Below are 13864 nucleotides of genomic sequence, written 5' to 3' on the forward strand. Positions count from 1 at the left end.
ATAGCTTTTGCAGCCATTTAGCGAGTTGCTGAATTTGGCTTTCTTGTCAACTGGACGAGCACAGCGAGCTGTATACTGCACAGCTCATGGTCCCTGGCGCTTTGATCTTACACCGCCAGAGGTCTGACATGACGCCGAAAAGCCATCGTGCACCAGCGTATGCATCCTCTCGGAACAAGAACACGCCGAGCAATGGACTTTGAAACTGACTCGTGTGGAGTTTGGCATGCAACACCGCACCACTTTTGCTCTTTCAGTCAGGAATGTAGACCATCTCCGCATCACCAAACCGCACCGCACTGCACATTCTGTGCCCTTTCTGGCCTTGCCAGAGCCTGTTCGCTATCGACGAAGAGGAGTGCTCATTGGCAATGGTCCGGACGTGATTTTCTCTCAATCAACGCAATACCTCCGCGCAACCTTTGTGGAAAGCATCTGTTCCGTGTTAAACACCATAGAGCACTCTCCAGGCGGTTGGTTGGGGTGATCTCGCCGAAGGCTTAGAAGTAGACCGTAGACGTCCAATTCTGTCGAACATCTTCACTAAGCGATACATCGTTTCGAGCATTCATCTTGTTGAGAAGACGATGACGTCTGCAGGATTGCAATGGGCTAACACAACTGCACTCTCATCGGCCCAGCGCCTCATCAAGGACCGGTACACGAACCAAGCATTCCAAGTGGCCATATTGTCATAATGTGCGACCATCTGCTGGTCAGCACGCGGGTTGAGCAACCGCCATACCCTCACAATGAGCAGCGGCGGAGGCAGGAGATTGTCAAGCACTACTAGTGCTTGGTCAATCCGCAGACTCCTTGAACGGCACTTGGTCCATTTGGTGTGTATGTGCCCTGTCCGGAGAGGAGAAGAATGAGGTGTTTGAGACTTGCAAGTGCCCGGTGGACCCTTCACGATGACAAAGCCAGCGGGAGCCTTTCGCGCCAATCCGAAGCAAGCTTTCTGTGCGTCGTTCGAAGAAAGGCCTGAGTTTGCCCCTAGATGGAGCTCCAGATTGTACTCTGGGACAGAACGCTAGACGTCCCCCTTTGGGGCTCCGACGATGTTATTGCCGAGTAGAAGCTGACATACAGTACCTCAGTCCGATCCTGCTGGAGGCCGTACACAGTTGATATAGAATTCCGCAAAGCTGCTGATCCCATAAAGATGGACGGCCTTATCGCTGCTTTCGACATCGGCCTTGACTTCAAGCGGTGTGAAAGATGTCAAAATCTCCTTATCTGTGAGGACTCGGTCTCTGCTTAGGAGCGAAATGATCTTCTGGTGTGGCTCTCGAAGCAACCTCCACTAAATTTCATCTCCAACCGCTGTCCCATCCTAAAGGAAGATAGACTGTCACAAGCCGAATGGAGATTCCAGTCAGAAGATCAGGGTTGATTTGCGGAGTTCCAGGTCCATGAAATGGACGCGTTTAGGAGGCGCTGCCTGGTCATGGTATCTGCGTCTGCGTTGGTATGGGTAGAGGTCCTTTTTGTTCAGAGGAAGGTGCCTCAATAAATAAATACATATCGGTAGCATTCTCATCTCCGAAGGATAACAATCTCGTTTGTGGTTGAAACCGGATGCTGACCCGTGGGCTAGAAAATGGTTCACTTCTGCGCTCTCTCGGTATCGTTGCAGCAAATCGGGCATAAGGTTTGCCGTGCCAACTGCTTGGGCTCCTTACAGGAAGAAGAAATCTGCGGCAGTCTCATTCCTCTCAGGGATGCGGTCTCATCTTGAATGATTGCACCATTGCCTGATGATCGCACACCACTGTGAGTGATTTCTCCATGATCGGTGTATTGTGGCAGCTTTTGGAGGGCCCATGTCAGAGCGCCTGTTTCAAGTCCAGTCGGCCAGTAATTCTTTTCTGCCTCGGATACTGTAAGGTCCGGGACAAGAAACATGCGCCGGAGGAACCAAAGGTGTCCAAACCCCCTGTTGTCTTGCTGCATGATTCTGGGTTCGGTCTGATCTTGGAAATAGTGATGGAGAAAAATTGTCTTCCTCAAAGTCCAAAAGAATACGTCGGATTGGTCCCACTGTCAGAATAACCACGCCGTCATGGAGGAAGCCGTCTTCCTCGACATGACATGCGAAAGAAACCGTAGACTGGTATGTGTGTATGTGATGTATATATAACACCCCTGCCTCCAAGCTATATTGTACAGCCTTGCAATCTGCAAGGGTGGTTCGGATGGAGTCCTCGGCTCGGAGGCCTACATCGCGGAGGGCCGGCAGCCATTCGGGATTTGTGAAGAGTACTCTCTTCACTTTTTCAAACAAGTCGGCCACGATGTCGGACTCTATGCGCGGCTCGAACTTCAGCAAAGATCCAGTGCTTTTGTGAACACGTGGTCGAAAATTTTCCAACCTGACCTTTGCCACTTCAAGCTGCTGTCGGAAGCCTGCGTTCGTTTTTTTGGCAGCGTTGTCTACCAAAGGTCTGGGGGAACCGCCTGGTTGACAGAATAAGAGAGGTCCCGGAAGAAGGCGGCTGTCGCGAGTCCTCGATCTTGGGAAACATGTCGTGGTTCAACTTCTCATGTTCGGCTGCCGCCCACTTTGGCCACATATCGCGTAACTGGAGGTAGATGTCTCCTTCATTATCTGAAGCGTATACTTCCGATTCATTTGCATGGACAAGACGATAGTAATCGTTGTTTAGCTGGCTTCGGCCGTGGAGAGAATCAAGAACAATGGAAGCAAGATGTATACTTAAAGACACGGGCCGTGCCCCAGGGTCCATCTCCCCCATGTGGCGTTTGGGTAAGCTTGCTCCAGCATGTCGCAGAAGCAGTTCACATTGGTGTTGTTTCGGTCGCGCTTCCCCTGTAAGGAATCGAGTACAGCCCGTTGCTGCTGATCCTGATCCGCGAAATCGCAGACCCATGTAAGTTTCTAGAGAAGAGAGAGTTAGCTCGAGCGAAACACAAGCTTTTCACCAGCCCACTGCAAGGAGACGAGAAAGAAAAATTGACTCACGTTCAAATTGTCTGGGTTCAGGGTAGAGTTGAGATCATTGCTGGACAGCTGAGCTGCATAATAGCTACCCGTCGATGCTTACCCGAAGACAAGGCGCATCTCCGGTCTTGCATCTCATGCACTTGGAACTTCCCGCAGGAACGCGGCAAGCACTGAGGTTGGCCTGATTTCCGATCGCTCTGACGCATCGTTGGCACCAAGTCCGCTGTGGTCGATACGACCCTGCACATACAAGTAGCAAGAGGAGTAGGCATAGCTGATCGCTTCAAGAGATTTGCTGCTCAAGGAGTCCGACCAGGGTCCGAAGTGCTTCGAGGATCATTGGCAGAATGGTGTCATCATTGCCACCACCCGCTACTCAAAGGAAGAGAGAGGAGAGAGGAGGAGTGACGCATGTGAATGTAAACAAAGGCCGAACTGGCGCCAGGCATTGGGGATATCCCGGTAAAGCTCCGGCGGGCGCGCTCTATTCATATCCCACAGCAACAGAAATACCTCTTCGAGCCTCCTGGGTTCGGTATGGCATTCCAGTGCCCACCCGACAGGGAGATAGCAACAGCATGCGATGGTCTCACATGCAGTGATGATGTCTTCGGATGGAAGGCACCTGTGCTTTCCGTCCATGTAGAACCTAGGTCTGGTATGGCATGCCCACCCGGCAAGGGGATAGATAGCAATAGCATGCGATGGTCTCACATGACGATTTCCCCGGAATGAAGAGCACAAGGAGAGCAGAATGGAAAAAGAGAGAGGAAAATGAGGAGAGGGGAGAGGCCTTTTATAGATCGACAACCTGCACTGGAGACCGGAGATCTGACTCACATATATTGAATGGTCCTCACTCCATACCTTGGGCAAAGTCACCACATCCACGGCTCGGATGGAGGTATGACTGATTCAGGGGCCTTGGTGATGAGAGAACGCGGAAGGTCCAGGCTTTCAGCAGTACTTACTGTAGAGACGACGGGTGACGATGGAACGAGAGAGCACGAAATGGAATTGGTCAGGGTGTGAAAAAATGGAGTTTCAGGAACGCTTTTGGCATTTCGAATACACCGCAAGGTGATGGGGTTTTTATCCACTGTATCATAGTAGTGATTTCTGATTCCCGAAAGATGCACAATTGTACCATGGATGCTCACCAGGAGTTACAGTCCGTCCATTTTCCAACCAAACCCTATGATACTCATGGGATAGTCAGTCATCCGAATCCATGCACTCGTAACCCGTTCAGCCTTCAAGTGCGTTTCCGACGAGGTAAGTCGACGCTCCCCTTCGTCTGCCGTGACTTTCTCTGGCTACTACCAGTCACGTTTGGTTCTTCACCGACCGCAGCCGCAGCAGTAATTCCCTGTTCAGATGACGGTGCAGTAGACCTCGCCTTGACTGGACTGGCAACTTCGGCCTTGATTTTTTCAATCGGTTCTTGGTCGAGTTTCTTGAAGAACATGTCTTCCACAATCATCCGACCTTCAATCTCTTTGTCACTCTCTTCACCTTCTTTCTTGGGCGGCTCCTCTGCTCCCTCACCAGCAACCTGTTCGTCCAGCTTCAATTTAGTCAGGCCCATGGCATAGATCTGTTCTTCAACCGTGCCTCGGGTGACCAGCCGGACGACCTCGACGTCTTTGACCTGACCTATCCGATGGGCTCTGTTCTCGGCCTGGATGTCGTCCTGAGGGTTGAAGCCACTATCAAAGACAATCACTTTGTTCGCCTTTGCAAGATTGATGCCCGCGCCGCCCGCCTTGGTACTGAGCATGAACACCGGAGTATGATTGTCGTCGGCAGAGAATTCGTCGATCAAATCTTGCCTTTCAGAAACCTTGGTGCTGCCGTCGAGCCGGAAATAGTCAATGGCCTCTCGCTCAAACACCAGTTCAAGAATATCAAGGACCATGACGAATTGACTGAAGATCAGAGTCCTGTGACCCTCTGACATGAACTTTCGCAGTAACTCGAGCATCTTCTGTACCTTCCCACTAGCCAACCATTCGTGGTCGTTGAGCGCAAATCTCCTCAGTTCCGGGTGCTGATCGCACAACGTGTGAATCTCCATGTCCGAGTAGGCCTCTAACTCGGTGACAATGAGGTCCGGATTGGACTCGCGCCACATGTCAACCTTCAGGCACTGTTTCGCAATCCGGGGCAAGATCTCATCAGGATACACTCGGCGGAAGAGCAATGGGTGGATCGCCGCTTGTCTCAACTTCATCAGGATATTTGCCGACTCGTTGGCCACATTTTCTCCTTTCTCCCTTCGTTCACGAATGCTGTAAGCTTTGTCGAGGCACGCTTGGTACAACTCTGATTGTTCAGGAGTCATGTCGCAGTACTCGACGCGACGTTCCTTCTTGGGAAGATCTTTCAGGACCTGGTCCTTCTTGCGCCGCAGGATAAAAGGGGTCAACATACTTCGGGCGCGTTTGATTCTCTCGCTGGAGAGTAGCGCCTCATGGTTGTTGTCCATCGCTTTGACATTATGCTTGAATATGTAGCTCAGCTCAGTCGCCTTGGCCTTGAACATGGATGGCATGAGAAAGCCCAGCAAGCTGATCAATTCTTTGAGATTGTTTTGTAATGGCGTCCCCGTAAGTAACAATCGAAAGTTCGACTGTATTCTCACAAGTTTACTGGCCACTTGAGACTCAGCATTCTTCAGATAGTGCCCCTCGTCGTACACGGTGCAATCGAACCCAAAGCTTTTCAGCCAAGGGAAGTCGTCTTTCCCTTTAGCCAGGGTGTACGTCGTGACGATAACATTGACCTCGTCTCGCGCCGCCTCGAGGTTCTCCCTAAGCGCCACCCGCTCCGTCGGATTGTTGTCATAGTATGGTTCGACATTCAAGGTCGGACAGAAGCGCTGGAATTCCTTCAGCCAGTTTTCCAGAGTCGCCGCAGGAACAACAATAAGATGCGGCCCGTGCCGGCCTTGCTCAAACAGATGGGCCAAAAATGCAATAACCTGGCAAGTCTTTCCCAGCCCCATGTCGTCTGCCAGGATGCAGCTGAGATTTTTTTGGTACAAAAGATTCAGCCAGTTCACTCCCACGACTTGGTAGTCCTTCATCCGGATATCCTCGGACATGATTGACGGCTGCCCGATCAAAGTCTTCTTCGACGGTTTTTTGACAGGATCCCGATCCTCATCACTTATGGGAGTCCCAATCCCAGAGTCGTGGCTTGAGCGTTGCGTGCCTGGTAGCGAGACAATACCGAGCTCTCCGTCTTGAGACCCATAAACATTGACGCCCCAACTCTTCATTTCATCTGCCAGGGGCTTTGCTAGACCCTCACACTGCTTGACAAGGTAATCCACAGCTTCGTAACTTTCCAACATCGTCTCAACCTTCTCCAAAATCTTCTCTCCCAATGGTGCGGCTTTCCGCTTCACCTTGGAAGGCTTCAGATTTGGCGTCTGGACCTTCGAAACCTGGTCGAGGTTTTTGAACGGTCTCTGAGCGATGAAATGCTTAGCGATATCGGGTGTGGTGGATGCAATATCGGCCAAATCAGCCGCTGAGCATGTATTGAAAAATTCAAGCACCCGGGACTGGAATGAGGTATGGCCCTTTTCTTCAAGACTGTGTTCTGACTCCGCCGCATCCGACTCTTCCGACTCGACAATTTGTATAGGTTTGACAACGGGCTTAGAAACAGCTTCTCCTTGACCTACAGAAGGGGAGCGTTTCCGGCCACGCACCAATGTTCGTTTCTTTTGTGGTGGAGGAGTATCAAAGACATCGATCGCCTTGGAAGGCTTCCTGGCGTTCTGGGTCGAGCTCCACTTCTCTGCAATCGACTTTTGGGGTGCCCTGGCTTGTTGGCGGGCCACATTCACCACAGGTTTGGCAACAGGCCTTTTCACAACAGGAGTGGGCAACAGCTCATCTTCTGAGCCTGTCAAATCAACCGGATTCTTCAAGTTCTTCTCATGCCGTTGCTCACTCAACTGGAGGACGTCGGCAACAGCATCATCGAAATTTCCCCGTCGCGACATAAGAGCCTCGGAGCACTCCTTGACCGATACCGACCTCACCATGGACATCATGCGTTTGACTTTCTGCCTTAGGTTGTAGTCACTGATATCATCCAGCTCCATCTCTGGCTGCTTTTTCGGCGGCGACACCGGGAGCGCACGAGACGGTCCGTTTTGTCGTGGTTTCTTTGACACGTTACCATAAGCATTGGCACTGACATCGGCGGAGCGTTTGCTTGTAGTCGAGCTGGATGACAAGTACGTGTCCGGGGAGGCTCGAAACATCGATTTTGCAGCAATCTCCATAAACCGGCTACGGCCATTATTCTGTGCTTGTGGAGACTCGGGGATCTTTTCTGTAGCCTGGCTCTTTCGCACGAACACGGACGGTTTGATGTCATTCGATCTCAGACTCGTTCCGTCGCTGTCGGATGAGCCGGCTCGATATCTCGGACCCTCGTCGTCGCTATCAATGGTGAGGATTGTGCGAGGTGGCTGCGGAGCAACATAGGGTTTTCTGAAGGTGGTCCCAGCGGGAGCCATCGCACTCGCCAGGATGCCACCAGGCTTGCGGCTTGCGGTTGGGGCTGCAATAGGCGAGGAGGCTGCGACCTGGACGACTCCCGCATTACCGCGCACTGGTGAAGAGGATATAGGTTGAGGTTGCCGGTCTATCAGTTGAGTAGGCTGCGTTTCTCGATTTGTATTGGCCTTAGGTTGTGGCAGGGCATTCAACGTCTCGTCGTCAATGCTATCGGAATCGCTCGTAGGGGGTCGCTGAAGGGGAAGGGTTTCGACTGTCTCGTGAGGACGTCTGGAGTCGGACTTGAACAGGTCATCGTCCGACGACAGTTGATCGTGGGGGGCCATCGCGGGACAAGTGAGTGGGAGTAAGGTCTACAAGATGTATGACAAGTAGAGAGTTAATGGGAAGACATGTTGAGGGCTGTAGAACCGTGCTTTGGAGTCCAAAATGCTTGCCTCCTCGAGTGCTCGCCAGCGAGACACATCCAAGGTCAAGGTGAGGGTCAAATACCACGACTGACAGTGGCAGGGGTGGCGGCCGTGTGGGAATGGATCGAGCGCCCGGAGTGCATCTTTTTCAAAATTCAAACAATGGCATTCGTCTAATTATTCCCCTCCGCGTTCACGCGTAGCGCGTCATGCCAAGGTCCATTATCAGATTCGCAGTACAATGTCGAATAGCCTGCCAATGAGTTGTACTAACTCGGGGTTCGAACGAGGCTCATCTTCCCTGACAACCCGAAAGCACATTCCTGTTACTCAGTCGCCAACGATTCCGACGTTTTTGAAGTATTATCCCATTGCTATCACAATGGCAACACGCCGCAATGTCGCCGCGCAGAAGGCCATATCCGAGGCGCAAGGCGGTCCATCAACTTCGACACAAGTCTCAGATACTTCCCCAGCCGTGCCAGCGTAAGTGGCATCTTCATCTTCATCTTTACTTTTACAAGCAAAGAAGCGAAGAGTCTATGCCGGGGATCTAATTGGACTCAGTTCTGTGATCTACAAACTTCTCGGCTTCACGATGGCTATGATATTTTTCCCAATCGGGTCATATTTTCTATCGGTCAATCTTGTCTTCGGCGGTAAGGAAATATCTTGTCCATCTGCGCCTGCTGTGCGATACTTGCATCCTGATACATCCAACTCGTTAGGCAATGCCACATATGCTGGCGCATTTGCCGCAATCATGGCTAACGTCGTCCTGGTTGCATACATTATTGTTGCAATGAAAGAGGACCAGACCGATAAAATAGAGGCCGGAAAGAAGGGAAAGAAAACCCAGTAATGATGTAACGCCCACTCAAAAGAGAAAAACGACGCCTAGGCACTCTGCCGAAATGCTTCAAGCGGACTCAGTTGAAAATAGTTTGATTGACATGGCTCCAGTGGTTTTTGGCTATAAAATGGGCGTGACCTGCACAATATAGCGAAAACCCGCATGCCCTCCCACGGGTAACTATTGGCCTCGAGGCCGCTTTCAGATCTCGCAGCTGAAGATCACAACCTCAGGGCCGGCATAGTCATGGCCACATCAACCAAGCCCGGCTCAGTGTTCGTCAATATTACATCAAACATTATGGTGAGAAAGCGCTCGCCTCTTGAGAGCTTCCGGTTCAAATATATGGGCTTACGGCCCATGCACCCATGAGTTTTCTCAAAGCCTGTCACCGCCCCTACAAAATATGCCGGGAAAATGCCAGTCATACTGATCAGCTTTTGACTTTGCTCCATCAGTCTTCCTGACGGCTAAATCGGCGTTTGATCCAGCTCTTTTTCTTGGGAGTCGTTGATGCGTTAGACGACCCTTTGGCATTGTTGCTGTTGAAAGGAGGGTCGGACGAAGAGCCGTTGAGTTTGATCGGTTGGCGAGGGTTGTTAGGGAGGTACTCTTGACGCTGCATTGCACCTTGCGAGGGCGCCCCCTGTCCAATGTACCCATTGTTCATTTCATAAGGGGAGAATTGTTTGTTGCCGGACAGTTGACCGAGTCGAAGTTCATTGGCGTAGGGATTGTCCGAGGGGTACTCCTCAGGCTTGCGAAGCTGGTGTAGTTGATCGAAAGAACTGTTCTGCGAGCTGGGATTGGTCGACTTCGAATAATCGTCGGACCCCGAGGTCATGGTCTCGTATGATTGCTGGTAAGAGTGCGCGGATATGGGGCTGTCACCGTTGGGATATCCATTCGGTTGTCCGTTGTGGTAGCCGTTCGGGGGTCCGTACGCATTTGATGGTGGTCGGCCATTTCGGGCTTGCATTTGTGCCGCTCCCGGAGCTTCTTCTAGGGAGCCTTGAGGCCCATTAAAACCGTAGGAGGAATTGCGATAGTACCCGGAGCCTGGAGTTGGGCGTGGTCGCTGAGGGGAGTACCCGGAATCTGTAACAGGTTAAATGATGGCGCGTGGCATTGGGTTGAGAGCCAGTGCTTACTAGAATAGTAGCTTGCGCGACGACTTGCATCGCCTGCATTCCAACCGACTTGGGATGCTAGGAAGTGTCAGTATTGTACGCTTCACAAAAGGATGTTTGAACTTACCTGGTCGGCTCTGAAAGGAGGCCCGACGTGTGGTCGTCCCTTCGGCGGCCGCCTCGAACGCACGGATGGTATCGAGAGGCCTCTCAAAACGATGTCGCGTAGGGTTGGATCTGTCAGGCTCGGCTATTGATTGGGGTCAGTGCACTTGCGCACGCTGAAATAGAGTACGGCTTGAAACTTACTGATGATGTTTCCTTCACTGTCCTTATGCACCATCTTGCGCAAATCATCGACGGTTGACTCTTCTAGCGCTTGCTCGGCTAGAAAGGGGGTCAGTGACATATAGACAACCTCAAAGTCAAGGGCACTGACCTGGGGTAGCCTCGTTCAATGCCTTCGAAGGATCTGCCTTTGTGTGTAACCTCTTTTTATCTTTCGCAGACTCTGTCAATTCGAGTCTGTTGGCCGACAGACTACTTCGATGAGACCGTCCCGAGTGGAAGCTCATGACTGTATGAGCCCGGGGGCGGTGATCATGATGTACCTCTTGTGGAGAGGATGGAGGAGAGGCTGCTGTTGCCATGGCGCCAGCGATAACGTTGGTGGAGATTGCGATAGCGATAGTCTGGCTGCGGGTTGGACAACGCTACCAGTAACCAAGGACAAGATATTGGTGATTTCCACGAATATCGGCGTTTGGTGGTGACCTTGTTCAAGAACGACGCGACGGCGGACGTTTTCCAAAGCGAAAAGAGAAGATGAGAAAATAATCGGACCGGGGAGGCAGTAGTGAGTTGAGGGAGGGAAAGGATTGTGTTATGCTGAGGCTTCCACCTGGGTGTTTGAGCTGTCCGGAGGCCGTGGATAGCAGGGTGGACTTGGTATGGTCGCTCGGGTGGCGGGGGAAGTGACAGGGATATTGACACCCGCGAGGATCTGTTTCAGGATGGAGCCCCAATCGAGATGCAGGCCTGGAGTGATATGGCGCAGTATCAACTGCAAGAGTGTTATCTTGCAGGGTGCGCTGGCAATATCGACGGGCTTGTCTTCAACGAGAGCGAGGGAGAGAGTGTGTGAAGCGTGGTGACTCGATGGTACAGAGCGCAGGCAGCGAGTGTGAGAAGCGGCGGACGGAAGAAATAATGAGAAGTTGAGAAAACGTGGTCCGAGGATAGATCAATAATGATCAATGCGCAACAGAAAGAATAGAATCAATCGTATCCGCGAGGCCGTGTACCTGGCCGTGTGGATATCAGGCCCAAGCAATGATGAATCGGCGAGCTGAGTCTCCAGTTATCCGATGTGCAAGACCCAGTAGTAGGTGGCATATGCTACGGCGCGAAGCAAGAAAACAGGACGTGGTACTGGGCGGTGCCAGTGATGATGCAGTTGGAGGACTGCGCCTGCGCCAGCGCCTGCGCCTGCGACATCCGCACCGTGACGCTGCTATCGCCGCCAGAGAGCACATCTGCTGCTAAAACGCAGGCCTGTGCCGGCCTAAAAAGTTATGCTTGCGTTGGCAGCACCACTTTGGCCGCGTCGGTCCCAACGTCAAAGAATGTGCCGACCGCCAAACCAACTTGGGCCTGGCCCTGGCAAACCTCAAACCCTGTTTTGTATCCACCCAACCACACCTTGAACCGTCTTAATCCACCTTAATCCACCTTAAACTTGGGTCTACCGATCGCTAGGTGCGGACGACGGGATTTTATGCAGGACTGCGCGCAGTCTCGAAAAGACGCGCAGCTCCCGCCTGCGCCCGCTGCCAAACTGCCAACTTTCTCCTGCTCATGCTCTGCTCCTCCGACACTACTACTCGTGCTGCGGGCTTGAATTGCTAGGTACTGCAGTGTACATACAAGTGTAGTACTACTGTATCATTCTAACTTTTCCTTTTGCTCCATTTCGTCCAGCTTCAGCTTGTAGTTGGGGTTTTAAACGTTGATGCCTGGTCGACAACCGCCTGCATGTGGTCGACGATAGGCTGTGAAGAGTTCCCCGGTGCAAGCACCAGCCACCATGCCCTACGATCACATCGAGCAATCGCCAACGGATACTACTCGCAGCCCGCCCCCAAGCTACTAGTACGTGCAACCGCCCTCTGTTGGTCTGCAACATCCGGATGTCACAGCCTTCGCGCGCGCGGAGGCTTTTTCCTGACCACGTTCCTGGCCTGAATGCTAGCAATAGCGTCGCCAGCCAAGCGACCGCTGATTTCCAACACTACCTACCTAGGTAGGTAGGTACCTTATACAGCACAACTTGAATGTACATGGCTGCCGGTCACAACCAGCCATAAAACACACCTAACATCGTAGTGCGACGGTGTGACACTGAAGTTGAACCCGACAGCGCTCAGACCCGATCGTCTACGTCAAAGTTACATGGCCTAGGAGATGGCCCTACGAATGGGCCCGCTCTCATACTACCATCCGATCATGCAACCACTTTGGCCCTTGTGCGTCTCTGGTTTCGCATTGATCGCAAATCCGCAAATCCTTAGGGCATTGCTGACGCGCGGCCTAAAACCACTGTCAAAAACAGGACCGGCCGTTCCTTTCCACGCATTTCTGTTCCCCCAGAATTCTCACAGCCCACCACTATGTACAGTAGTGGTACAACATTGTATGTAGTTGTACACAACATTTTATCCGACGCGACGTGCACTGCAATGCGCTGCATCAGCAAACATGCCACTGCACCTCGACCTCGAGCTCAGCTCAGGACTAATAATACTAGTCAACGCTGAAATACTGCTAGCTTGCCATCATGCAACCTGATCCGCAACTTTACGCACCTTTGCATCATGATTTCTGAGACATTCGTGCATCCTCTGCCGTAGATCGGTCCAACTTTAACCTTCTTTCGATGGCGGGACACTGGCACTCTCCACTGCACCACTACTGCTGTACCTGCAAACGGCCCTGTTCAAGCTTGGTTCTGCGGAGAAAAAGCCTGAGATTCTCATCAATAGTCAGTCTAGAACGCTGAACCAATGCCGGACATATCGTAACAAAATCCGAATATTTATTGCCGAGCCGTGAATGGGTGTTGGTGGTCCATTTTTCCCTTGCAAACCACTTTCTCCCCCTGGCTTCTCATCCACAATAGTGGAATGTTGCCGCCTCGGAGATCGACCTAGGAACGACGTATATCAGAACTCGAAACGACCCTGTCTCTTATCTGAATATAAAACATCGGTCCAGGAGGATAACCGAACCGGTTCGGGCCTTATACTGGCACGTGCCTGAGCCTGAACCAACATGCCATCAACACCATATATGGCAGTGCCGGATTCCGATGCCAGTGCTCTTCTTTGCTGGCCATACTGCTCATCACCATCTCAGTCTTATATGACAGACACGGGAAGCCGGCTTCGTCCCTAACTTGATTGCAGGTTATTGAGCGTGCGCGCGGCGAACCGCTCGCCCAACGCAGTTTAAAAACTATTCAAGAATGAATTCATCCAGCCCTGCTCCACGAGATACCGCTGTACTCTGCCTCTCCCCGGAGTCGTCTGAACATATGTTGGTCACGACCATGCTTCGGCGATCGGCATCTCCGGAACAGCTTGGAGCTGCAGCAGATCTCGGACTGGCAGCTTCTCTCGGTTGGGTCAGGAACGCATTATAATTTTATACTGTGGGATTTGAACAGACAGGTACAGTAAACCCAGCACTCCAGCTCGGCTTCGGGGAGAAACACTGCATCAAAGAGGTTCTTTTCGCCAGAAATTCTGCGTAAGGATGCCATCGCAATGATGCAGCGCGAACGCGCATCAATTGTGACGAGACTCTGTTCTCCAAGGATTCTTCAGATTTCTTCCGAGGTTGGTGCAGTTTTCAGATTAGGTCCATTGTCGAAAAGAGCAATATTGGAAGATACTGCATGTCCT

The 13864-nt window shown here is 51.8% G+C and overlaps 3 protein-coding genes across 3 annotated transcripts; 1 reads left to right on the top strand and 2 right to left on the bottom strand.

Moving 5' to 3' along the window:
* Nucleotides 1-4005: 4005 nt before the first annotated feature.
* On the bottom strand, nucleotides 4006-8118 carry HMPREF1120_02420 (adenosinetriphosphatase). The gene has a single exon (XM_009156462.1). It carries the CDS (start codon nucleotides 7833-7835, stop codon nucleotides 4224-4226), a length of 3612 nt encoding a protein of 1203 aa, XP_009154710.1. The 5' UTR covers nucleotides 7836-8118; the 3' UTR covers nucleotides 4006-4223.
* A 130-nt stretch (nucleotides 8119-8248) lies between these two features.
* On the bottom strand, nucleotides 8249-11443 carry HMPREF1120_02421 (uncharacterized protein). The gene is made up of 5 exons (XM_009156463.1): nucleotides 10342-11443; nucleotides 10212-10289; nucleotides 10030-10152; nucleotides 9924-9980; nucleotides 8249-9870 (listed from the first exon to the last, which is right to left on the bottom strand). Exons 1-5 carry the CDS (start codon nucleotides 10550-10552, stop codon nucleotides 9227-9229), a joined length of 1113 nt encoding a protein of 370 aa, XP_009154711.1. The 5' UTR covers nucleotides 10553-11443; the 3' UTR covers nucleotides 8249-9226.
* Nucleotides 8302-8781, top strand: HMPREF1120_02422 (uncharacterized protein; the record flags this gene model as incomplete). The annotated part of the gene is made up of 2 exons (XM_009156464.1): nucleotides 8302-8405; nucleotides 8487-8781. 2 exons carry the CDS (start codon nucleotides 8302-8304, stop codon nucleotides 8779-8781), a joined length of 399 nt encoding a protein of 132 aa, XP_009154712.1.
* Nucleotides 11444-13864: the final 2421 nt, after the last annotated feature.

This window comes from Exophiala dermatitidis (assembly GCF_000230625.1).
Source record: "Exophiala dermatitidis NIH/UT8656 unplaced genomic scaffold supercont1.2, whole genome shotgun sequence".
NCBI classification, from domain to species: Eukaryota; Fungi; Ascomycota; class Eurotiomycetes; order Chaetothyriales; family Herpotrichiellaceae; genus Exophiala; species Exophiala dermatitidis.